This window comes from Mirounga leonina, unplaced genomic scaffold, assembly GCF_011800145.1.
Source record: "Mirounga leonina isolate KUSES-001 unplaced genomic scaffold, KU_Mleo_1.0 Mir_376, whole genome shotgun sequence".
Taxonomy (NCBI): domain Eukaryota; kingdom Metazoa; phylum Chordata; class Mammalia; order Carnivora; family Phocidae; genus Mirounga; species Mirounga leonina.
This window is the reverse complement of record NW_023270718.1, coordinates 7,482,639-7,508,774: the sequence shown is the minus strand read 5'-3', so window position 1 is coordinate 7,508,774 and position 26,136 is coordinate 7,482,639. Positions and strand designations below refer to the sequence as shown.

The 26,136-nt window shown below is 44.8% G+C and overlaps 1 protein-coding gene across 4 annotated transcripts in view; it reads left to right on the top strand.

The window, feature by feature from the left end:
* Nucleotides 1–4,042: 4,042 nt before the first annotated feature.
* Nucleotides 4,043–26,136, top strand: part of LOC117997882 (zinc finger protein 184-like) — a 64,369-nt gene continuing 42,275 nt past the window's right edge. For all 4 annotated transcript variants that reach the window (XR_004675896.1, XM_034986410.1, XM_034986409.1 and 1 more), the window contains exons 1-2: nucleotides 4,043–4,464; nucleotides 5,689–5,784. Coding sequence is in view for 3 of the 4 variants with exons in the window: in XM_034986410.1 (XP_034842301.1) it covers nucleotides 4,305–4,464; nucleotides 5,689–5,784 (256 nt within the window). In the remaining variant the exon portion in view is untranslated. The remainder of the gene's footprint in view (nucleotides 4,465–5,688; nucleotides 5,785–26,136) is intronic.

The following is a 26,136-nucleotide window of genomic DNA, read 5'->3' as shown; positions in this document are numbered from 1 at the left end:
ACCCAGATAAAATTTGTCTCTGGTAATATCCCATATTCTTTGAAAGACCCCCCAATTTAGATTCCTCTACATAGTTACAGAGGGGAGTATGTTTCTCTTGGGCCTCCAGGGTATCAATTGCCTTTATTCCCAAAGAATGTTCATGCCAAGGTATCCTATCTTGGGGCAGTGTACCCTTGGTCCCTACAAAACTTTGCTTTAATGTTGTCTCTGTATGTAGACCACTGTGTTATATAAACTCTTGGTCAGATAACCCTAGTTAAAACTTACTTTCTTCCATTTATGTGTGTCAAAATACTCTCATAAAAGAGAAACAAATTATCTTGGTGTTTTCTTTTTTGTTGTTTGTTTGAATTAACTTGTACAAATTGTTATGATGCTATCTAGTGACTAGTAAATGTTTAAAAGGGATTGTTGTTGGGGCGCCTGGGTGGCTCAGTCATTAAGCGTCTGCCTTAGGCTCAGGTCATGGTCCCAGGGTCCTGAGAGCCTGCTTCTCCCTCTCCCACTCCCCCTGCTTGTGTGCTCTCTCTCTCTCTCTCTCTCTGTCGAATAAATAAAATCTTTAAAGAAAAAATAAATTAAAAGGATTGTTGTTGCCATTCTTCATAGTCTAGTAGAGCCTATAATTGCCATGAAATCATTCCATTCGAACTCCTCAGTAACAGTATTTGGGGAAACCATTTTTCTAGAATTCCACAATGTACTCTCTTCTCTACTGAGGACAATACTAGATTGAAATGTAAAGAATTCAACAAAATTCATATTCCTATTTTTAAAATAAATGAGTTTTGGGGCACCAGGGTGGCTCAGTCGGTTAAGCATCTGCCTTCAGCTCAGGTCATGATCCCAGGGTCCTGGGATCGAGCCCCACACTGTGCTCCCTGTTTAGCAGAATCCTGCTTCTCCCTCTCCCACTCCCCCTGCTTGTGCTCTCTCTGTCAAATAAATAAATAAAATCTTTAAAAAAATAATAAAATAAAAATTAAAAAAATCTAAGCCAGACCTGTTCACCTCTTTGCAGTCAAGAAGGAACCCTAGGATGTGAAGAGAAAGGAGCCTTACATCCAGGTAGGTGGGAATGAGTAAAGCAGATGACGCAGGTGAATTGCAAAGGTCGAGCAAGAGACGACACCTTCAAATATGATTTGGGAAGCACTACTTAAAATAATTTTCTCAAAATGTATCTGAATTGTGGTATGATTAATACTCAAATGTTTTATATAGCAGTGGTACTCAGCAAATTTTAAAGCAATCATGGTCTTTCTTTATTCAGAAATGTCTGTTGTGGTTGTTGCTTCTAAATGATGAATTATAGCCTTGGCATTCTGTGTCAGAGTTGGAATATCTCTTAATAACAAATTCTCGGGTGCCTGGGTGGCTCAGATGGTTAAGTGTCTGCCTTCGGCTCAGGTCATGATCCCAGGGTCCTGGGATCGAGTCCCGCATCGGGCTCCCTGCTCCTTGGGAGCCTGCTTCTCCCTCTGCCTCTCTCTCTGTCTCTCATGAATAAATAAATAAAATCTTTAATAAAAAAAAATAACAAATTCTCTGAGGTCTGAAATGCTCCTCCATGAAATTTTTTTTTTTTTTAAGATTTTATTTATTTGAGAGAGAGAATGAGATAGAGCATGAGAGAGGGGAGTGTCAGAGGGAGAAGCAGACTCCCTGCTGAGCAGGGAGCCCGACGCGAGACTCGATCCCGGGACTCCAGGATCATGACCTGAGCCGAAGGCAGTCGCTTAACCAACTGAGCCACCCAGGCGCCCTCTTATTTTTTTAAAAAAAGATTTTATTTATTTATTTGAGAGAGAGAGACTGAGAGAGAGAGCACACGAGAGGGGGCAGGGTCAGGAGGGTCAGAGGGAGAAGCAGGCTCCCCAATGCGGGACTCAATCCCGGGACTCCAGGATCATGACCTGAGCCGAAGGCAGACGCTTAACCATCTGAGCCACCCAGGCATCCAAGATTGTGAGTTTTGAGCCAGCATCACCTTATTGGACACATCCTTCCTGCAAAAGATTGATAGACAGCAAGTACAAATGAAAAGTAACATGAGAACTTGGTTCTAAACCAAGACCCTAAGTCTGAAAGTAGCTAACTGAAAATACTCACTGTCGCTTATCTGGACTAAGGGAAGAAACGTTTCTCTCTGTGAAGGCAAAACCAATATGCCTCCTGGAATTCACCTCTTAAATTGACTAGGAGGCAAACTTGTGTAATAACTATGGGAGGGCACCGAATGAAGTAACGTAGCATATTTTGGAACATAGCATGCATGTGTAACATGAAGCGATAGTTAATGAAATTTTTGCAGGAAGAGCAAAATTTCAAAGATATTAAAAAATGTGATCTCAGAATAACCGTTGAGAACCATGTGTGTTATCCATAATACTCTAAAAAGTATTAAATTCAGAAACCATGCATTTGGATCAAAACCCAGGGTTGGTAATAGTTTGGGAAAGAAAAACTGTGTGAAGTCTGCAACTTCTTTTTTTTAAAGATTTTTTTTTTTTAATTTATTTATCTCAGAGAGAATGGGAGACAGAGAGCACGAGAGGGAAGAGGGCAGAGGGAGAAGCAGACTCCCCGCCGAGCAGGGAGCCCGATGCGGGACTGGATCCCGGGACTCCAGGATCATGACCTGAGCTGAAGGCAGTTGCTTAACCAACTGAGCCACCCAGGCGTCCCGAAGTCTGCAACTTCTAAACCTTCAGAAATGTGGACGGGATTATAATGTGACTGTTTCTGTAAAGGTCATAACCAAAAGAGGTTTCAAGATTTTGCAAGAGATCGGGAAGTGCAGATAAAAGGCATTTTCTTTCCAAAAAAAAAAAAAGAGAGATAAAAGAAGCAACAGTGAGAAAAGGTATCCAGCCTGGTCTGGAAATCTTGGGGAAGCTGTGTCCCCAGATGTTATCTGTTTCAATTCTGGGAAATCTTGGCCTTCAGATCACCAGATGGTGTGCAGGTCCAGTTAGGATTTGGCCCTTTTTTACACGTGTCACATGATCCGAGCGTCTATTTCCTGGAGTTCAAGAGCACAACATTGTTAAAGGGGACCCCATGACTATTTTTTCAGTGGTCTTAACTCAGGGGCAGTGGCAGGAATGGCTCTGAAGCCAGGGGGACATTGCCAAGCCACAGGGTCCTGTTGATGGCTATCATACCCTATGGGGAAATGGTCCCCATGTTTCTGGGGGAGAGCTCCAAGGGCATTCCTTTCCCTATCATATACAAAGAGGAAGAAGGGAAGTTGATTATTAGAGTGTCCGAGGGTAGGGGAGTTTTTTAGACTTAAAGTCTCAAAGACTATGTCAACCTCTCCTTCTGAAACCCAGCTGAGTGCCTCAGATAAAACACAGGAGTACCGCTCCATGCTGCCCTGCAGACAGACAGCATGGACAGAGATGGGGTGAAGGCAGGGATCTGACGGAAGCCTTGGACACAGAGGGGAGATTATTTGCTCCTTTATGTGGGCTTCCTAAACAGTGGCAGGTGCAAACTCCCCTCCTGGGGAAGAGAGTGGGCCAATGCCATTTTTCATCCCTCCCATCAGCAGGGACAGACTTCAACAAGGGGCACAGTGCACACGGTGCAGTGCCCTCTGCAGGTGCCTTTTTTAAATAGGGCCAGTGTGATAGGCCCCCAGAGCAGCAACAGCCCCCCTCCCCTAGAACACCAGCACAAACCCCGCAAGCACCAGGTCTACTGATCATGGAGTGCTGCAAAGCTTCGACTTTAGTGGAAATAGGACCAGGCACAGGCTTTCCTCACACACAACAGACAGACCTAGACAAAATGCCAAGACAGAGGAATTCATCCCAAAAGAAACAACAAGAAGAGGGGCGCCTGGGTGGCTCAGTCGTTGTGCGTCTGCCTTCGGCTCAGGTCATGATCTCAGGGTCCTGGGGTCGAGCCCCGCATCGGGCTCCCTGCTCCTTGGGAGCCTGCTTCTCCCTCTGCCTCTCTCTCTCTCTGTCTCTCATGAATAAATAAATAAAATCTTAAAAAAAAAAAAAAGAAATATACACAACTTATACTCTATGATATAAATACAGTACTCAAACATGTGTATGCCTCTATTGAAACCTTCAGTTTCAACTTATCTTGGAGAAATACGGAGGATTTATAGTGGTTCTGTGGATCATATGCCACCTTGTTACCTAAAATTTAGAGAATAAATAGAAGTATATTACTGTGTTAAAAATTATCTTACTGGATAAAGCAGGACACTCACCTCAGCCAGAACCATTTGTCCTAACTCCTTCTTTTCACCTTGGGTAAAATTATGAACTCTGTCAATGGCCACTTGGTCACTGTGGTATTTATTGCAGGGACTGCTGACATTCAGGGATGTGGCCATCGAATTCTCTCAAGAGGAGCGAGGATGCCTGAACCACACTCAGAGGGAACTGTACAGGGATGTGATGTTAGAGAACTACGGACACCTCCTCTTCTTGGGTGAGGATAAGGTCCTGTAACTGAACTAACATGAGTTCACTCCATGGTGAGTTACAGGTAGAAGCTACACAATATGGAGGTCTCACTCAGTGGAAACTGTATTTGCAGCATATAAGGAGATCAAGGGAATAACTTCCAAAGCTGTGACTCCCCAAGCAAGGGTGAATGGGTTCCTTTTATTTAGGGTTAGGATGAATATCTGAAAGGGGAGTTTTATCATCATACGTAGTGTTGGGCATAAGGTAGGCACACAAACACATGTGTACTTAGGAAACAAGCCTAAACATGTATCCCATGTTGTATTAATCAAACCAGGGCTCCTTCTCGGGTGGAAATTTTATTATAATGAACTACAGGTAAGTGTCTGACACTTCACGGTCCACCTCTTAGGTGTGAATCTATCCAGGAAGCTCAAACTGCTCTATGTTGGCCAGAGCTTTTGTCTTGTCCTAAAGATAAGAGTAGCATTCCTTAAATAAGAGGGAGGGTCAGTGGGGGTCTTACTGGTGACAGTTTTAGCCTCATTAACTTCATGGGGCATGGTTCCAAATCCACACTCAGGGTTTTGTTCCTTCCTTGAAGAATGTCTCTTGGAAGATTCTTTTTTGCATGAGTAGAATTCAGATCCCTGCAGTAAGAGAAAGAAGTAGGGATTTGTAGGTGTTGAGATAAAACTCTTCATGATGCTTCATCTTCAGTTTTAGCTACCCCTTCCTTAAGGTACCATCATCATTTACTGTAGATGAGTGATAATTCTAAATATTGAGTGACATTAAATGGTATTGCCCACATCTTGAATTCTAATTTCAATCCCTTGTTATTGTATCAGTAATACTTGGCTTAAGATCTGAAAGTTGGAAATCTCTCCTTTGTGTTCTAAAGGAGCTGTTGTGCAACAATGTTTGGGAAATCATTTTCTAGAATACTACGATGTCCTCTTTACTGAGTGCAAAACTGGATTGAAAATTAGAACCTCCAGCAATACTCATATTCTTTTTTTTTTTTTTTTAATATTTTATTTATTTACTTGACAGAGAGAGACACAGCGAGAGAGGGAACACAAGCAGAGGGAGCGGGAAAGGGAGAAGCAGGCTTCCCACTGAGCAGGAAGCCTGATGCGGGGCTCGATCCCAGGACCCTGGGATCATGACCTGAGCCGAAGGCAGACGCTTAACGACTGAGCCACTCAGGTGTCCCCATATTCTTTTTTTTTTTAATAAACAGGTCTTGTTGTGTCAAAGCCAGACCTGGTCACCTTTTTGGAGCAAAAAAAGGAGCTCTGGGATGTGAAGAGAAAGGAGAGCATAGCCACACACCCAGGTAGGTGGAAATGAATGAAGCAGATAATGGAGGTGAGGCCCAACGTTCAAGGAGAAAGCCAGACAGACCTTTAAGTGTGATTTGCTCTCTTTGAATGGAAATAAGTTTGAGAAGCCTAGGTTTATTTCTTTTGCTGTCACAGAGGGACATCTGCTATCCAACATTATCAAGCTCTTACATACTCTAAGGATCCTCCTTCAGCTCCAGTGATGGTCCATCACATCCACAGGGAGGGCCCAGGGCCTCCCCTTGGTCTGTGAGGGCCACAGAGATCTCAGTGCTTTTCCCTTGTTCTTGGGGCCCCAGGGAAATCTGTGCATATTTTCTGAGGATCTGTATGAGAAGCTGTTTCTATTTATGCCTCATGTCCAAAGTGTGTGAGGGGAATGCTAGGCATATTGGGGTTTTTTGCAGAAATGCCAGGAACACTGGATACAGACCTCACATGTTTTCTCTTTTTGATTTCCAATCTTTGGGAGACTTAAAGCTTAATCATACAAAATTGAGAAACATTGTTTTCATCCAAAAACAAACCACCTCCCTAAAATGAGAAATTCTAATGCTTCATTTCACTTCCAAATGTCCTTTTTATTGGGGCACCTGGGTGGTTCAGTCAGTTAAGTGTCTGCCTTTGGCTCAGGTCATGATCCCAGGGTCCTAGAATCGAGTCCCTGCTGGGGCCGGGGGCCGGGGGGCAGGGGGGCTGCTTCTCCCTCTGCCTCTGTCTCTCATGAATAAATAAATAAAATCTTTTTTTAAAAGTCCTTTTTATTTATACACAGTATCATTAGAAATTTTGTTATATGCTCCAATCCACAATGATAAAAGAATTAATCCATTTACCTCATGAATTCTGAAATAAATTAAGGACATAAAGGAGGTTAAAACATTGCCCACCATTATAGTACAGTCTTACTTGTTATCTTATTTCTGAATAACTTGTGTCACTTTATAATTCTGTGTTGTTTAGTACAAAGAGATTCGAGACTGTGTCCCGTATGTTTTTACTTTTTGATTGGATCTATGTCAAACTTAGGTGACCTTTTAGATTGAAAAGTTTTGATAGGAAATTCTTGAATGTGTACATATTATGTAAGAAGGAATAGTAAGTATCTGTATTTATTAAAATATTTAGCTCACAAATTTAAATTTATTTTAGTAAAAAAGTTACTAGGTTTTTCATTCATGTCCCTCAACATGTAACTAAGTCTTGGTATAACTTAATCCCAAATATTTATTTTATTTAATGCTCAGCATTTTTACAACTTTCATTTCTTCCTTTATTTACAAATGAAGAGGTTTGTTTTTCTGTTTGTGGGTTTGTTGTTGTTTTTTTTATCCTTCTACAGGGTGGCTTAAAGCCCTTATTATTGTGTTAAGAATGGGAACACTAAATTAATACCATAATAAATTTCTCCAGTGTCTTTTAAATGCTTAGTCAAAAACTGTTATTTCAAACTGTTGCCTTTACTGTGAAATGTTCCTGCCCTACAATACAGGCTCATGATTTGAAAAGTTTGCTCTCTATGATTTCACAGTCATGGTTAAGACTTCTAGTTATATCAGGGCGCCTGGGTGGCTCAGTTGGTTGGGCGACTGCCTTCAGCTCAGGTCATGATCCTGGAGTACCGGGATCGAGTCCCGCATCGGGCTCCCTGCTCAGCGGGGAGTCTGCTTCTCTCTCTCCCCCCTCTCGTGCTCACTCTCTCTCTCTCTCAAATAAATGGATAAAATCTTTAAAAAAAAAAAAAAAACTTCTAGTTATATGGAAGAAATCTTTTTTAATAGTACATCTATGTTGTATTCAGAATTTAGATGATGAATTTTATCTTGTTTTTCCATTTACAACTCTGTATCTCCAATTTTTGGTAGGATCCAGATATTAGTCAATCGTGTTTTAGATTTTTACAAATATATTATGATTTTGGATCAAAATTTTCTTTTTTTTTTTTTGGTTTTATTTATTTATTTGACACAGAGAGAGACACAGCAAGAGAGGGAACACAAGCAGGGGGAGCGGGAGAGGGAGAAACAGGCTTCCCACGGAGCAGGGAGCCCGATGGGGGGTTCAATCCCAGGACCCTGGGATCATGACCTGAGCCGAAGGCAGACGCTTAACCGACTGAGCCACCCAGGTGCCCCTTGGATCAAAACTTTCAACTCACTATTTTTAAAGAGATCTGGGGTTTAATTCAAGTGTATATCCCAGCCATGTGTCTATTGCAAACAGAATTCTCTGTCATTTTATCACTCCAACTCTGCTCATAATTTCTTTATTTCTATTCTTGGTTAATGGTCAATCATTACTTTATCCTGAATAGTCATGAAAATTAAATCTATTTCATCATCTATTTATTCCCTTTTTGTATTTTTTTTTTAATTCTAATTGTGGTTAAAAAAATGGCATAAAAGGGGCGCTTGGGTGGCTCAGTCCTTGAGCGTCTGCCTTCGGCTCAGGTCATGATCCCAGGGTCCTGGAATCAAGCCCCACATTGGGCTCCCTGCTCCGCAGGAAGCCTGCTTCTCTTTCTCCCACTCCCCCTGCTTGTGTTCCCTCTCTAGCTGTGTCTCTCTCTGTCAAATAAATAAATAAAATCTTAAAAAAAAAAAAAAGGCATAAAATTTACCATCAAAGTATTGTGGACTGAACATTTCGAATTATTGTGTGAACAGTAATTACTTCACCTATCACATTACTGGGCAAACAAGTTCTGTTACTTTCTCTTCTTGCAAAAGTAAAACTTAATACCTGTTAAACAACCACTTTCTTATTTCCCTCTACCCTAAGTCCCTGGCAGGTACCGTTTTAATTTTTTATGAGTTTCAGTACCTTAGATTACTCACACAAGTGGATTCCTACAGAATCTCTTTGTGACTCATTTGTTTCACTTGACATAATGTCCTCAAGGTTTATCCAAGTTGTATTATGTCACAATATCTGTATCTTCTCAAGGCTTGAAAATGTTTCATGATGTGTATATGCTGCATGTTTTCTTTATCCCTTTAACTATGCATAGGTATTTAAGTTGATTGTACCTATTTTGGGCTCTTGTGTGTAAAGCTGAAATGGATATAAATGTGCAAATATTAATTGAATTCTTTTCTAACTTTTAAAATTTTTTTTAAAGATCTTATTTATTTGTCAGAGAAAGAGAGAGCACAAGCAGGGGGAGCGGCAGAGAGAGAAGCAGGCTCCCTGCTGAGCAAGGAGCCTGACGCGGGGCTCGATCCCAGGACCCTGAGATCACGACCTGAGCCGAAGGCAGACAGATGCTTAACCAACTGAGCCACGCAGGCGCCCCAAGCCATCTTATTTTGTAAAAAAAAAAAAAAAGCTTTTCTCACTTGTGGGATTTCTGAGTGTATCAAGAAATTGCATGATTAAAACAGAGGTAAATGGTTGAAAGAATGATAAACTCAATGTTGGAATCCTGAGTTCTGCCAGTGGGAAGATTTCTAGATGTCAGGCTTCAGGCCTCTTCAGATGGAGTCCAGGCAGTGGCAATCTGACAGATTTTCCTGGTCTGCCGTTGAGCTTTCTGAGTGGTCCACAGAGCAAGAGGCAAGAAGATTGTGTAAACATGGGCCATTTGGGCAGTTTCTCTGAAGTTTACGTGGAGTCAACTAGCTTCAGTTTGTAGGAACAAAGGGAAGTTTTGGTCCTCAGTGAATCCAAGTCAAGGGAATGGGATAAAATTGGAAAACTTAGTTTGCAGAGTCATAGCCAGATACTAGAGGAAACCAGGAGAATTCAGGATCTAGCCAGTTTTATAGGCAAACAACATCACAATTGGAATCCAACATCCATAAAAGTTTGTTATGAAAATAGAATTTTTCTCTCTAAAATTAACCTCCTCTTTAACAAACATAGTGAATCGAGACTATTTGTTTGTAAAATGAGCCTAGTTTTATTTTTTTTTAAGATTTTATTTATTTATTTGACAGAGAGCGAGAGAGGGAACACAAGCAGGGGGAGTGGGAGAGGGAGAAGCAGGCTTCCCGCCGAGCAGGGAGCCCGATGCGGGGCTCGATCCCAGGACCCTGGGATCATGACCTGAGCCAAAGGCAGACTCTTAACAACTGAGCCACCCAGGTGCCCCAAGTTCTGTTTTTTTTAATACCTTCAACTTTTAATGTTTTTTTCAGTCTTTTAATGTTTCCCATCAAAATGAGTATGTGTAGTGGTTTTCATTTGTATTTCCTTAAATATTAATAATACTGAACTTATTTTCATATGCTTATTTACCATTCATATATCATCTTCAGTGAAATATGTGTTAAAATATTTTGCCTAATTTTTTTTTTTAAAGATTTTATTTATTTATTCATGAGAGACAGAGAGAGAGAGGCAGAGGGAGAAGCAGGCTCCCAAGGAGCAGGGAGCCCGATGCGGGGCTCGATCCCAGGACCCCGGGATCATGACCTGAGCCAAAGGCAGAGGCTTAACGATTGAGCCACCCAGGCGCCCCCAAAAATAAGCCTAGTTTTAACAAGCTTGGCCTAATTATTTATATAAGTGCAGCATGAATAGTGACTGGCTATATAGGGTCTTTGAAATCTGCTTTGCTGGAACTCTTTATAAGGAATTTCAGACTGAACTTTTATTTTTTTTAAGTGTTTTTGTTTGGTTGATTTGCTTGTTTTGTTTTTTGTAATCTTTACACCCAGTGTGGGCTCAAACTTATGACCCCAAGGTCAAGAGTTGGATGCTCTTCCAACTGAGCCACCCAGGTGCCCCTCAGAATGAATTTTTAAAGCCTTGTGAACTTAAGAAGCCAGGCCAAATACTTGCCATCAAATTCACCTGTAATACCTATAGATGTGGGTACTTCTTCTCTTCTTGAGTCCCCAAAGTATCTTCAGGTTCTTATGCCTGCCAGAAAGTGAACTCATTTAATCACCTGGTAAGGCTCTTGAAAACACTGCAAGCAAGGTACCATGCAGATTATTTCAAGGGGCTTTATTGGTTTCATAAAGGTGACCTTAGTTCCTTAAAGCTATCTGTTCACATCTGAGTCTATAACGCTCTCAAATATGACATTACTACCAAAGCCTTGGTAGTATAACCAACATTTCCCATGATGATCCATTGCAAGGAGAAGAGATTCTTATTAGCCCAAAGGCTGATGGCTTGTTAGAAATGCAGACCCAGATCCCACTCCAGAACTCCTGAATCAGAATTGATTTTTTTTTTGAGTTGACATTTTTTTTTTTAAGATTTTATTTATTTATTTGAGAGAGAATGAGATACAGAGAGCATGAGAGTGGGGAGGGTCAGAGGGAGAAGCAGACTCCCCGCTGAGCAGGGAGCCCGATGTGGAACTCGATCCCAGGACTCCAGAATCATGACCTGAGCCGAAGGCAGTCGCTTAACCAAATGAGCCACCCAGGGGCCCAGAGTTGACATTTTTAATAAGGTCTCTGATTCCCTGTTGTGAAATTGGATTTCACATTAGAATTTTATAAGTTCACTTCTAAACTATTAACATTTTGGGTGCCTGGGTGGCTCAGTCGTTAAGCGTCTGCCTTTGGCTCAGGTCATGATCCCAGGGCCCTGGGATTGAGCCCCGCATCGGACTCCCTGCTCCGCGGGAAGCCTGCTTCTCCCTCTCCCACTCCCCCTGCTTGTGTTCCCTCTCTCGCTGTGTCTCTCTCTGTCAAATAAATAAAATCTTTAAAAAATAAATAAATAAAAAATAAACTATCAACATTTCCTTCTAATAAATATACACAACTTTTACTGTATGACATAAATACTCTAAAATGTACATGCTTGGGTTGATACCATTATTTTATAATACATGTAGGAGAAACATACAGTATTTTTATTGTTTTGGGGGGTCATATGCCATCCTCTTACTTCAGAGCTAGAGAATACATTACAGCATATTACTGTGTTGAAAATGATCTTATTGGATAAAGTAGGGAAAACACCTAAGCCAGAAACAGTTCTCCTAACTTCATCTTCAGTAAATTTGAATCCTACCCATCACCACTTGGTCAATGTGTTACTTATTTCTGGGGCTGCTGACCTATAGGGATGTGATGTTAGTGACCTACGGACACCTACTCTTCGTGGGTGAGGATATCTTCCTTCCAGATTTCCCAAACCACACTCAGAGTTTTGTTCCTTCCTTTAAAGAGTATGTCTTCAAAGATTCTTCTTTGCGTGACTGGAATTCAGATCCCTGCAGTAAGGGACATAAGTAAGGGTTTATAGGTGCAGAGAAAAAAATCTTCACGGTGTTTCATCTTTAGCTTCCCCTTCCTTCCTTAAGGTAACATCATTATTTACCGTAGATTAGTGGTAATTCTAAAAATGCAGTTGTATAGGGATCCCTGGGTGGCTCAGTCAGTTAGACGTCTGCCTCTGGCTCAGGTCATGATCCCAGGGTTACGGGATTGAGTCCTGCATGGGACTCCCTGCTCAGTGAGGAGCCTGCTTCTTCTTCTGCTTCTGCTGCCCCCTACTTGTTCTCTCTCTCTCCGTAAGATAAAAAAATAAAATCTTTTTTAAAAATGCAGTTGTATAAAATGATACTGTTCCCAACTTAAACTCCATTTCCCGCCCTTTGTTTTTGTTTCTATTATACTCGGAAGTGGAGCTCAAGATCTGAACTTTGGAAATCCCTCCTGTGTGTTCTAAAAGGGGCTGTAGAAAACAGTATTTTGGGAAATAATTTTCTAGAATTCTACAATGTCTTCTCTACTGAGGAGAATACTGGATTGAAAATTAGAGACTCGGGCGCCTGGGTGGCTCAGTTGGTTAAGCGACTGCCTTCGGCTCAGGTCATGATCCTGGAGTCCTGGGATCGGGTCCCTGGATCGAGTCCCTGGATCGAGTCCCGCATCGGCCTCCCTGCTCGGCAGGGAGTCTGCTTCTCCCTCTGACCCTCCCGACCCTCCCCCCTCTCCTGCTCTCTCTCTCTGTCTCTCTCTCAAATAAATAAATAAAATCTTTAAAAAAAAAAAAAAAGAAAGAAAGAAAATTAGAGACTCTCCAGCAAAATTCATATTCATTTTTTTTTTTTAATAAGTGGGTCTTGGGGCACCTGGGTGGCTCAGTCCGTGATGCATCTGCATTTGGCTTGGGTCGTGATCCTGGGGTCCAGGGATCAAGCCCCACATGGGGCTCCCTGCTCAGTGGAGAGCCTGCTTATCCCTTTCCCCCCTGCTCGCACTCTCTCTCATTATCTCTCTCAAATGAATAAATAAAATCTTTATAAATAAGTAAGTAAGTAAGTCTTGCTATACCTAAGCCAGACCTGGTTGCCTTTTTGGAGTCGAAGGAGGAGGCTGGGATATTAAGAGAAAGGAGAGAGTAGCCTTACATCCAGGTTGGTGGGAATGAATGAAGCAGATGACAGATGTGAGGTCCAGAAGTCAAGGAGGAAGCCAGACCTTAAAACGTGGTTTGGGAAACTTTGTTGAATGAAAATAATTTTCTGTAAGATTAAGCTCATTTCCCTTGCTATCACATGGCGACAATCCCATCTAACACTCCCCATTCTCCTACATCCTCTAAGGATTCTCTTTCTGCTCCCTTGGCCTTCCATCATATTCACAGTAAGGGCCAAAGAACTTTCCATTGCCTGTGAGGGCCTGCATGATATATCTGTGTTTCCATTGCTTTTGGGGACCTGGAGAAATCTGTGCATATTTCTGAGGAATTTGTGTGAAGTCATTTTTAAAACTTCATTTTGCCTCATGACAGAAATATGTAAGGGGAGTGGTCAGAACATTACGTTCAGAAAAGTTGTAAACACTGGAGACAGATATCACGTATCTTCTACTTTATGATTTCCAATCTTATGGAGGCCTCAAACATCATCTTACAAAATCGCAGTCAGTAATTTCATCCGAGTACAAGGCACCTCCCTAAAATGAGAACATCTAATCCTGTATTTCACTTCAAAATTTCCTTTTTCTTGGGTGCCTGGGTAGCTCATTTGGTTAAGCAGCTACCTTCTGCTCAGGTCATGATTCCAGGGTGCTGGGATCGAGTCCTAGGGAGCCTGCTTCTCCCTCTGCTTGCTGCTCCCCGTTTGTGCTCTCTCTCTCAAATAAATAAATAAAATCTTAAAAAAATAATAATAGGGCGCCTGGGTGGCTCAGTCGTTAAGCGTCTGCCTTCGGCTCAGGTCATGATCCCGGGGTCCTGGGATCGAGCCCCACATCCTGCTCCCTGCTCAGCGGGAAGCCTGCTTCTCTCTCTCCCACTCCCCCTGCTTGTGTTCCTGCTCTCGCTGTCTCTCTCTCTGTCAAATAAATAAAATCTTTAAAAACAACATTAATAATAATAAAACTACAGTTATACACATGGATCATTTTTTAAAAAAATATCTATAATTTATTCAGAAATTTGGGGGGTTAAAATTTCTCTCATTCTTATTTTACAATTCCATAACAATGCTTCCTTTTGTATGACAGTTTCCACAACATTAATTAATCGTGCTTTTATTTTTTATCTCTGTTCTGTTTGTGGATGACAGTTTTCAACTTAGTACATTTTAAGGCTGTGTAGGATTTACTTCAAATAGGAATCAGCCATCTGTCAATTGCCAATAAAATTACGTGGGTCTTTGTTTTGTATAAATATTACCCATACATTGTTGGTTCATGAATTATCATGTTTCTTTTCTCGGTTTAGTGGTCAGTGGCTGTTTTATCCTCCCTTGGTGAATTGTTAGAATTAAGGTCATCATCTATTTAAGGATGAATTTATATTCCCTTTGTGAGAGAAATGCCTCTCTGAATTGAAGGTAATGTTTTAAAACTCAATGTTGTATCAATTTTAGGTTTTATAGTTTACTCTTAATTGTGGTTGTAAACATATGCCATAAAATTTTCCATTTTAACTATTTTATTTATTTATTTATTTTTTTTTTTTTTTAAGATTTTATTTATTTGAGACAGAGAGAATGAGAGAGAGAGCACATGAGAGGGGGGAGGGTCAGAGGGAGAAGCAGACTCCCTGCAGAGCAGGGAGCCCGATGCGGGACTCAATCCCGGGACTCCAGGATCATGACCTGAGCCGAAGGCAGTCGCTTAACCAACTGAGCCACCCAGGCGCCCTATTTTTATTTTTTTAAGATTTTATTTTTGCGAGAGAGAGCGCACGAGTGGGGGGTAGGGGCAGAGGGGAAGCAGGCTCCCTGCTGAGCAAGGAGCCCCATGCAGGACTTGATCCCAGGACCCCAGGATCATGACCTGAGCCAAAAGCAGACGCTTAACCGACTGAGCCACCCAGGCGCCCCCATTTTAACCACTTTAATCTGTAGAGTGAAGTATATTTATGTTGTAAAACCAACCTCTGGAATTTCTCATCTTGCAAAGCAGAAAATTAGTACCTGTTAAACAACCACTTCCGCATGTTTCTCTATTCTAAGCTCCAGCAACTATACTTTCCTCCTTTTTTTTCTTTCTACCTTCCTCGCCCTCGCCTTTCCTTCCTTCTTCCTTCCTTCTCTTTCACTACATTAGGTTAGTCACATAAGTGAAATCAGTGTTTCTTTCTCTGTGACTCATTTACTTCACTTAGCGTAATGTCATAGATACGGGAAACAGCGGCAAAAGAAAAAAATTTTTAATTTCCTTACTGCCTACAGCCCATTGACAAATCCTTGAAACAGGTATGATGAGGGAGCAGAAGGCTGGCTGAAGACAAAGCATAAGCGGACACCCTGCAACCTCCCCCCACCTCTCACTCCTGGGTGGGACCTGTGTGACATTCTTCCAGGAAGTTCCCAACTATCTTAATGTTAATGCCTTACTAGAGGGGTAAACAACCTTCACTTGACAATGGCAAGGTCTCCTTGCCTGTGAGTCTTCTTTAATATACAAAAATCCTTTTGAAACTTCCATTTCCCTTACCTCCCCCAACCCCATAGTATATAATCAGCCACCCCTCACAAGCCTGGGGCAGCAGCTCTTTCTGCCCACGGGTCCTGTCCCTGTGCTTTAATAACCGCCATTTTACACCAAAGATGTCTCAAGAATTCTTTCTTAATTGTCAGCTCCGGACTCCACCCCACTGAACAGCACTTAACATTCTAAAACTTCATCAGGTAGCATGACCTTCTTCTGGGAGCTCAGCTGCTTCGATGTTAATACTTTGCTAAGGGCCAAAGACAATCTTTTTTTTTTTTTTTTTTAAGATTTTATTTATTTATTTGAGAGAGAGAGAATGAGAGAGAGCACAGGAGAGGGGGGAGGGCCAGAGGGAGAAGCAGACTCCCTGCCGAGCAGGGAGCCCGATGCGGGAACTCGATCCCCGGACTCCAGGATCATGACCTGAGCCGAAGGCAGTCGCTTAACCAACTGAGCCACCCAGGCGCCCGGGCCAAAGACAATCTTACAATAACATTATCCCAACCTCCCAGGATCCTGTGAGTCTACGTTAACATATAAAAATTCCTTTGGAAACTTCCATTATCTTTACCCCCCAAATATGTTAGCAATCATCCTCCAAGAATATGGCCCACCAATATACATCTGAAGGGTCTCATGATCAAGGCCTTATTTATTATTTATTTTTTTAAGAGAGTGTGTGAAGGGGGGTGAGGAGCAGAGGGAGAGGAAGAGAGAGAATGTCAAGCCGACTCTGCAATCAGCATGGAGCCTGACTTGGAACTTGATCTCTTGACCCTGAAATCAAGAGTGTGATGCTTATCTGACTGAGCCACCCAGGCACCGCATTACTAAGGTTTGATTAGACAGTAACAAATGACCTTTTCCTAACTACAGCTAGACCCCTGAAGGTCCCAGAAACCTTGTTTCCATAATACCTTGGGGGCTGGTGCTGTCCCAAACCCCATCCCGACTTGAAAGCATAGAATCTATGCTAATCTAAGCGCAGCTCTATCTGCCCATCGGTCCTGTCCCGTGGTTTAATAAAACCACCTTTTTTGCACCAAAGACATCTCAAGAATTCTTTCTTGGCCATCGGCTCTGAACCTCAACATTTCTATGTCATCATCACATTTTAACCATGTTGTATCATGTGACAAGATCTGTTTCTTTTTTCAAAGCTGAATATTATCCCAGCAATTTGGAGACCATCTTTGAGATGTTACTCCACTGACCACCACTCATCTGTTTGCTGTTGGCCAGGGCGCAGGGAGGGGTGCAAGAGCCCGTGGCTCCTGGGGTCCCAAACGGACCAGGTTTGGCCACTCACTGCTGACAAAATCCAAGGCAGAAAGACACATTGGCGGGGGGGTGGGTAGACGAGAGGAAGTTCTTTCAGGGAGGCCCACACCGGGAAGACAGCCAGGTAATGTCTCAAAGACTGTCTCCAAAGTGCTGGAAATATTTCCAGGTTTATATAAGAAAAATGGGGGGGGGCAAAAGTGAGGGGGTACCTGCAGGCAGGCAGCCAAGGTCAAATCTGTCCTTGTCTGGGAGTCCATCGGGGGTGGGGTCTTTCTGGCTCGGGGCGGTCCCGGTTGCTTGACCAGTAGCTTCAGTTCCCTTCAGGGGATGCTTTGCCCTCAGGGTCTTCCTGCTGAGCCAGGAGACAAGCTGGAAGGAACCCAGCGGGAAAGTCTGAGGTCAAACCTGAGGCAGCCAAGGTCGTCTTTCTTGCCTTTGGATTTTGTCAGCCGTGAGTGGCTGAACTAGGTGTGGGACCACTGGAGCCAGGTGTTCTTGCACCCTTGGGTCCTGGTTACAAAATAATTATGGCAGTCAATGGAATAGGATGTGGGAAACAAAGGTAGAAGAAAAATTACTAAATTTCCTTACTACCTACAGCCCACTGACGAGTCCATGAAATAGACTGACATTTCCCTAGGGACTCAACTGCCTCAACGTTGACACTTTGCTGAGGGCAAAAGGCAATCCTAGCCCAACCCCACCCCAGGATTCTCTTAAGTCTACTTTAACATATAAAAATTCTTTTGGAGACTTCCTTTATCTCCAACCCCCCAAGACACACGTTGGCAATCATCCCCCAAGCATATAACCCACCTATATACCAAAGCATCTCCTGATAAGGTTTTATTAAATGGTAATAAGTGACCTTTTCCCAACAATAGCTAGCCCCCTGAAAGTCCTGAAAACCTTGCTTCCAAAATTCCTTAGAGACTTACACTATCCCCAGCCCCCTCCCACCTTGAAAGTATATAATGGGTCACTCGTCATGACCCTGGTGCAGCCCTTTCTGCCCACAGGTCCTGTCCCTGTGCTTTAATAAAACCACCTTTTTGCACCAAAGATGGGTCAAGAATTCTTGGCCATTGGCTTTGAACCCTAATGTTATTTCCTACATCATAATAAACACATTCCTTGGGTGCCTGAGTGGCTCAGTTGGTTAAGCGACTGCCTTGGGCCCAGGTCATGACTCTGGAGTCCAGGATCAAGTCCCGCATCCCCCACCTCCCTGCTCAGCGGAGAGTCTGCTTCTCCCTCTGACCCTCCCCCGTCTCATGCTCTCTCTCTCTCATTCTCTCTCTCAAATAAATAAATAAAATCTTTTAAAAAAATTAGAATGAAGAATTATTTTAAAAACTAAACACATTCCGGGCGCCTGGGTGGCTCAGTTGGTTAAGCGACTGCCTTCGGCTCAGGTCATGATCCCGGAGTCCCGGGATCGAGTCCCGCATCGGGCTCCCTGCTCGGCGGGGAGTCTGCTTCTCCCTCTGATCCTCTCCCCTCTCGTGCTCTCTGTCTCTCACCCTCTCTCTCTCAAATAATAAATAAATAAATAAATAAAATCTTTAAAAAAAGAAAAGAAAAATTTTTTCTTTTGCCTTTGTCCTCCACATTAGTGAGAACACTTAACATGCTCTCTCCTAGCAAATTTCAAGGGCACGATACACTCCTATTAACTGTAGTCGCCATGCTGTACATTGAACAGTGCTCATGCATCCTGCATAATTAACCTTTTTACCATTTGATCAACATCTCAACATTCCCCCCATCCACAACCCCTGGCAACAAAAATGCTTATCTTCTCTATTTTGCCTTTTTTCCGATTCTGCATATATGTGATTTCATATAATGTATCTTTTTTTCTATGTGTGGCTTATTTAACTTAACAAAATGTCCTCCACTTTTATTCTGTTGCTGCAAACGGAAGGCTTTTCCTCTTTTCTGAAGCTGATATTAGATGAGAAGAGAGAGAATACCAAAGATTAACTTTTTATTTTTTATTTATTTATTTTTTAAAAGATTTTATTTATTTATTTGACAGAGAGAGACACAGCGAGAGAGGGAACACAAGCTGGGGGAGTGGGAGAGGGAGAAGCAGGCTCCCCGCTGAGGAGGGAGCCCGATGCGGGGCTCGATCCCAGGACCCTGGGATCACGACCTGAGCCGAAGGCAGACGCTCAACGACTGAGCCACCCAGGCGCCCCATTTCCCACTTTTACAGATCTGAAAACTGAGGAAGGGGCAAAAAAAGTCTCCCATTGCATCCTAGAACACATATTTCCTGGCTTACTTCAGTTCTTATTCTGGTGATTCATTCGGATTTCAAAAAGCGTTGTTCTAGGACAGATGTTGGCGATAGGCCCATCACTTGTGTTTGTAAATAAAGTTTTATTAGAACACAGACCCACCTATTTGTTTACATAACAGATATGGCTGCCTTCATGGTTCAAGAGCAGAGATGATTCAACATAGAGATCCTATGGTCCACAAAGGCTGAAAATACTTTTCAGAAAAAGTTTGTGGACCTCCGGTCTAGGGCTTGGCAGGCCTGGGTTTTCTTTTTTCTTTTTTTAATTTTTTATTATTTATTTATTTATTTATTTATTATTATTATTTTTAAAGATTTTATTTATTTATTTGACAGAGAGAGACACAGCGAGAGAGGGAACACAAGCAGGGGGAGTGGGAGAGGGAGAAGCAGGCTTCCCGCCGAGCAGGGAGCCCGATGCGGGACTCGATCCCGGGACTCCAGGATCATGACCTGAGCCGAAGGCAGTCGTTTAACCAACTGAGCCACCCAGGCGCCCTATTTATTTATTTTTAAAGATTTTATTTATTTATTTGACAGAGACACAGCGAGAGCAGGAACACAAGCAGGGGGAGTGGGAGAGGGAGAAGCAGGCTCCACGCAGAGCAGGGAGCCCGATGCGGGGCTCGATCCCAGGACGCTGGGATCATGACCTGAGCCGAAGGCAGCCACTTAATGACTGAGCCACCCAGGAGCCCCTCAAAAGGATTTTCATATGTTAAAGACGACTCACAGGATATTGGAGGCCTTGCTATTGTCAAGGATGTTTTCCCTCTAACAAGGTATTAACATGAAGATAGTTGGGAGATTCCTGGAGGAGCCTTACACTCAGGCTGCCTCAGGTATCTGTCAATGGGCTGCAGGTTATAAGGACATTTAATTGTATCTGCATTTCCTTCTGGAAACTAGGTTATTGATAGAAATGCTTTGTTTTTGTAGATTGCTAAGACATTCGTAAGCTGAGGGAGACTCATGCCTGATCAAAGTCAGCTATTTGTTTTTCCTTTCCTTAGTGTTTGGACAGCCAGGAGTGCCTGAGGAATGTCACATATGTCCCATGGGGGGGGGGTTGTGGGGTGTCAGCTTCCCTCATCAACAGCATGTGCTCTTTCCTTTTTCCTGTGAAGGACTTCCCCCGTTTTGAAATTCTAAATCCCTGTGCCCTTATCTTTAAGTCACAGTGTTTTGGAACCATCAATCACCTGTCTTTGAGCCTCCTATTTTTGAGGTTCCCAAACTTACTTTTTCCCTTGTGAATCTGTCTTATGACAGCTTAATTATTAGATGAGCTAAAGAATTGAGAAGAGACAAAGAAAAGCGTTTTCCTCTCCTACACACTCAGTTTGTTGTTGAAAACTGATCTCCATGCTTCAGACCCAAAATGGAAGGTGAAGACAGAGTTGGGGAGAAAGAGGAACAGCTTTATTGTTTTGTCACCAAAGGAGGCTGCAGCAGGTCGGGGCCTTCAAAACTGCAAGCCCCCCCAGAGGCAGGGGCTGGGGTTTTGTGGGGAAATGCAGGATCTAGCCGGTTTCAGTTTCAACAGGAATTGTGTTTGTGCTTCCAGCTGTGTTGATCATGTTATCAGGGTGGAACCAGATTCCTGAAACAAAAGGCTGAGAAGATCAGCGGGGAGGTTTGGGAAGAGAGAAAAAAGTTCTCACGGCACTTGATTTTTTTTTTTTTTAAGATTTTATTTATTTATTTGACAGAGAGAGACACAGTGAGAGAGGGAACACAAGCAGGGGGAGTGGGAGAGGGAGAAGCAGACTCCCCGCCGAGCGGGGAGCCCGATGCGGGACTCGATCCCAGGACCCTGGGACCATGACCTGAGCCGAAGGCAGACGCTTAATGACTGAGCCACCCAGGCGCCCCGGCACTTGATGTTTTAATGCAGCAATTTTGGTTTTTGTTAAGCTTCTTTAAAAGATTTTATTTATTTGAGAGAGCACGAGCGGGGGGTGGGGCAGAGGGAGAGAGAGAAGCAGACTCCCCCCTGAGCAGGGAGCCTGATGCGGGACTCGATCCCAGGACCCTGAGATCCTGACCTGAGCCAAAGGTAGACGCTTAACCGACTAAGCCACCAGCCCCCACGGTTTTTGTTCAACTTCATGCTTTTAATCAGTTTCAATTTTCGTCACCAGGACAAATATAGTAAGACCGTTTCGTATTTGACAGTGAAAAAACACTCAATATTTTCTAGAATGGCTTAAATAAAGAAAAAGGATAACACCAAAATTCAGTGAAAATGTCGAATTAGAATTCACATATATTGCCGATGGGAGTGTGAAAAGGACATTCACTTTGGAAAACTGGAGGTTACTTTCGAAAATAAACATTTACCTATGGAAGGGAAGCATTTGCCACCCCAAAATATGTCTCTTTGGCTTAAGGATTATTTTAGGGTGTAACTTTAAAGAAGCAATAGAGAAAGGAAAAACTCTGAAACCCAGTAGGTTTACTTTTTTTTTTTAAGATTTTATTTATTTATGTGACAGAGATAGAGAGATTGCGGGAGAGGGAACACAAGTAGGGGGAGTGGGAGAGGGAGAAGCAGGCTTCCCGCAGAGCAGGGATCCCAATGAGGGGCTCGATCCCAGGACCCTGGGATCATGACCTGAGCCGAAGGCAGACGCTTAACGACGGAGCCACCCAGGCGCCCCACCTTTATTTATTTATTTTTTTGAAGATTTTGTTTATTTATTTGAGAGAGAGAGAGAAACAGCATGAGAGGGGAAAGGAACAAAGGGAGAAGCAGGCTCCCTGCTGAGCCAGGAGCCTGATGTGGGACTCGATCCCAGGACTCCGGGATCGTGACCTGAGCGGAAGGCAGTCGCTTAACCAACTGAGCCACCCAGGCGCCCAGTATGTTTACTTTTGTAAGAGATATTTGCATTTATAAGGGAAAGCTCCATTTGTAAGGCATCTCCCTCCGTGTAGCAGAAAGGGAGAATGTGTCATCCCAGAAACTCTCATCAGTGGAGAAGGCATGGATCTAAATCTGCTCACAACTACAGCCCTGGTCACCGTGCTTTGCCTGGTCCCCTCCCCAAATGCTCCCCAGTAGGATCACGTGTCGAGTTTCAAAGATGATCCTCACCGGCGCCCTCTCCCTCAGAGTCTGTCCACTGGTGTGGGTGGAAAGGACAGTGTTGTGTTCATTGAGGGCTCCAGGTGATTCTAAGTGAACCAGGGTTAAGTACGAGGGCTTCAGGTTATTTTATGAGAATTGAGAGCAGGGGCGCCTGGGTGGCTCAGTCGGTTAAGCGTCTGCCTTCAGCTCTGCTCATGATCCCAGGATCCTGGGATCCAGTCCCACATCGGGCTCCCCCTGCTCCCTGGAGAGCCTGCTTCTCCCTCTGCCTCTCTCTCTGTTTCTCATGAATAAATAAAGAAAATCTTAAAAAGAAAAGGGAGAATTGAGAGCTCTGACTCAATTAGAGGAACACGGTCTCTGCGACATGAGTCTGGGAGGGTCAGGTCTGTGGAGCACAGGGTTCCTATTCTGTAGCTGAATTTGTGGGCGTCTGTGGGAGGGGAGGCCCCCCAAAAAGCAGAGAAGGAAAAGTCAGGGATTGGTTTCCTTGTAGGAGCTCAGTTTCTGAATAGCTCCTGACACAAAGGACTAGGAATTTGGGGCTTCTTTGCATTTCAAAGTCATGCCTGCAGGCGAGCAGTTTACAGGTGAAGAGGCTCTGCTGGGGGCTTTAAAGGCAAATGATCCGGTTGCAGCTGTGTGAGTTTTCCACAAATATCTCAAGAGGAAGAAATCTAGAGGACGAGGTGAAAGAAGAAATGGCTGCGAGTCAGGTAAGCCTTGTGTCTGGGGCCAGAAGCCGTGTCACCTTTTTCTCCTAAAATTCCTTGCTTTTGGAAATTGCAAATGTTGGTTCCTTTACTTCTGTTGTTTCCTGCTTTATGTTTTCAGGTAATTCTTATTTTATTTTAATTTTTTATTTAAAGATTTTATTTATTTATTTGACAGAGAGAGACACAGCGAGAGAGGGAACACAGGCAGGGGGAGTGGGAGAGGGGGAAGCAGGCTTTCCGCCGAGCAGGGAGCCTGATGCGGGGCTCGATCCCAGGACCCTGGGATCATGACCCGAGCCGAAGGCAGACGCTTAACGACAGAGCCACCCAGGCACCCCTAAATCAAGGATTTTTTAAAAAAGATTTTATTTGACAGAGAGAGAAACAGCGAGAGAGGGAACACAAGCAGGGGGAGTGGGAGAGGGAGAAGCAGGCTTCCCGCTGAGCAGGGAGCCCGATGCGGGGCTTGATCCCAGGACCCTGGGATCATGACCTGAGCTAAAGGCAGACGCTTAACCAACTGAGCCACCCAGGCGCCCCTAGGCTGAAATATAAAAAAAAATAACTGAAGCAAACAACTTCACAAAAACACAGATGTTTGAGTAATGTCACTAACGTGGCCTATAAATATGAATTCAGAATCACATTTACATATTGGCCATAATAGCAGTCATCCCAGTAACAACAAATTCATGAAGAAACTTCACCTGTTCATGTCGGACTCCCGAGGCAAGGAGGAGGCACAGAGAGAAAGGAGACCACCTTACCCCCCTGGCCGCTCCCCCCCAACCCAAGAGGCCGTAGGGGCAGCCAAAGTAGGACTGAGCCCACTCCTGCTCAGATCTTCCGCTTCGTGATCACTGGAGGGCTCATCAAAAAGGACTGCTGGGTGCTGCCTCAGTTTCTGATTCGTGGAGATGGGGACCAAGGATTTGCATTTCTGGCAGGTTCATAATAGGATGCTGTGGGCTCAAAGGTCACCCTTTGAGACCCCCCCCGCCCCCCATGCTTGGGCTGCCTCTCAATGAAGACCTTCATTCCTGTCTTCCTAAGGCCTCCGTCCCTGCCTGTCAAGAGGAAAAGCCATTCCTAACCAGCTCTCTGTCCTGGCTTACCTGAACTTTGTCAGTGGGGGTCCTGTTTTTGACCAGGCAGAATAATAGCCAAAGTGGTAAAAGACTCATTCTGGATCTGAAAACAACATGCATGAAGGAAAATAAAAGCATGGCAGCCCCCAGCCCGGTGCCATCCATAATCCCTGTTCTCAAGCTTTTAATACTGACTCAAAACCCCGGGAGGTTCAAACCCTGGGAATTCGCTTCTCAGTCCACTGACAGCTCATGCAGTTATTTCCTGAGTCCCTGGTGACATCTGCAACAGAAAACAGAACGCCAGAGCCCTTGGCCTCCTGGAAAGGCCGAAGGACGGGTGGCCATCAGCCCTGCTCCTGGGCTTCCTGAGGGAGGAGGCTGCTGCCCGAACGCTGGACCTGAAGCCCGTGGTGGCCGGAGCTGCCCAGGACGGCACTGATCCCAGGGGGGCAGGTCTTCGCCATCGCCCGGAGGTTGTCATGCATTCTAACGGCCCGCAGACACAGGCCATCCTTGGGCAGGGCCCAGGGGAACAGAAATTTTAATAATTGACCAGCAGTTGGGAGGCCGTGCCCTGCACTGCAAACGACACTGAATTGAGAGCTGAGCCTTTTTTTTTTTTTTTAAAGATTTTATTTATTTATTCATGAGAGAGAGAGACAGAGGGAGAAGCAGGCTCCCAAGGAGCAGGGAGCCCGATGCGGGACTCGATCCCAGGACACTGGGATCATGACCTGAGCCGAAGGCAGACGCTCAACCATCTGAGCCACCCAGGCGCCCCAAGGGAGCTGAGCTTTTTATTCTAGTTTCACCGTCCTTATCTGGCTGTGTGTGATCCTTTCAGTTTCTGAACCTCACTACCTGTCTGTGGAAGGGGTGAAGGGGGCAGGGACTGGTGGATCTCCAAGGTCTTTCCAACTCTGACAATGTTGAATTATATAAAAATGCTATAAAGTCCAGTTTCCAGTCAGGAAGAGCAGAGGGGACTGGGCCTGAGGCGCTTGAACCTTGGGGTCTGGCCTGGGGGTGCTGGGATCAGGAAGGGCTTCCTCTTTGCTGTGTGCTTTCCCACTCACAGGGGCAGGCCCTGGCCCAGGTTACCGGGCCTCTCCGCCTCCGGGCCTCGCCCTCAAGTCCCACCTCCCCACGTTCAGGCTGTAAGACCAAAGGCACCAGACTGGCCATGTGAAGAACAGACACTGGGGCCCAGAGACTCCAGGAGGGGCCTGGAGAGTCACACATTAGTGTGGATGTTTGGGGTCCCCCATCCCCACCTCTGTCCTCACTCCTTCCTCCTCTAGGTCCTTCCTCCACCACGTCCCAGCTTATCTCTGAGACACGTATAGGACATTTGCACATAAGGGTGACTGCGACAGCGCTCCCCCCGCCCCTCCGCCTTTCATAAAAAGCCTTCCATAAAGTTTCAAAATAAAATACAAAGAGCAAAAAGGGCCTGATCTCGGGGCCACCTGTTCTCCCCGGGAGAACGAATCTACACCTCCCACCCGGACCTGCCTGGGAGCTCGCGGGGCCCCTTCCCGGCCCCAGGCCCCTGGGCACGTCCACCGTGTACGAAGGGGGACAGGGAGGGGACGGGAACAGAAGAGTCAACTGCCGGGACCTCCCGTGACGGAGACCAGAGAGCAGGGGTGCCTGACTGGGGGGGACAGGAGGTCTTCGGGAGGAGCAAGGGACAAAGGTGCCCAACGCCTCGCCGAGATCGGGGTCCGGGGAGGCGGGAGCGGCCGCGGGGCGCGCGGTCCCCAGAGCCCGCCCGGGAGGCTGGCGCCGCTGCCGGGGCCGCGGCCCGGCCCAGCCCGCCTCGGCCTCCAGGCCGCCTTCCCGCCCGCGGTCCAGGCGTCCCCCCCCCGCCCCCCCGCCCCGGGCGGGGCCGTGAGCGCGAGCCCCGCCCTCCGCGGGAGCGTCCAGGCCTCCGAGTGGCCGGGACGCCGACGAGGACCCGGCCCGCGCTCAGCAAGCGGAGCTCGG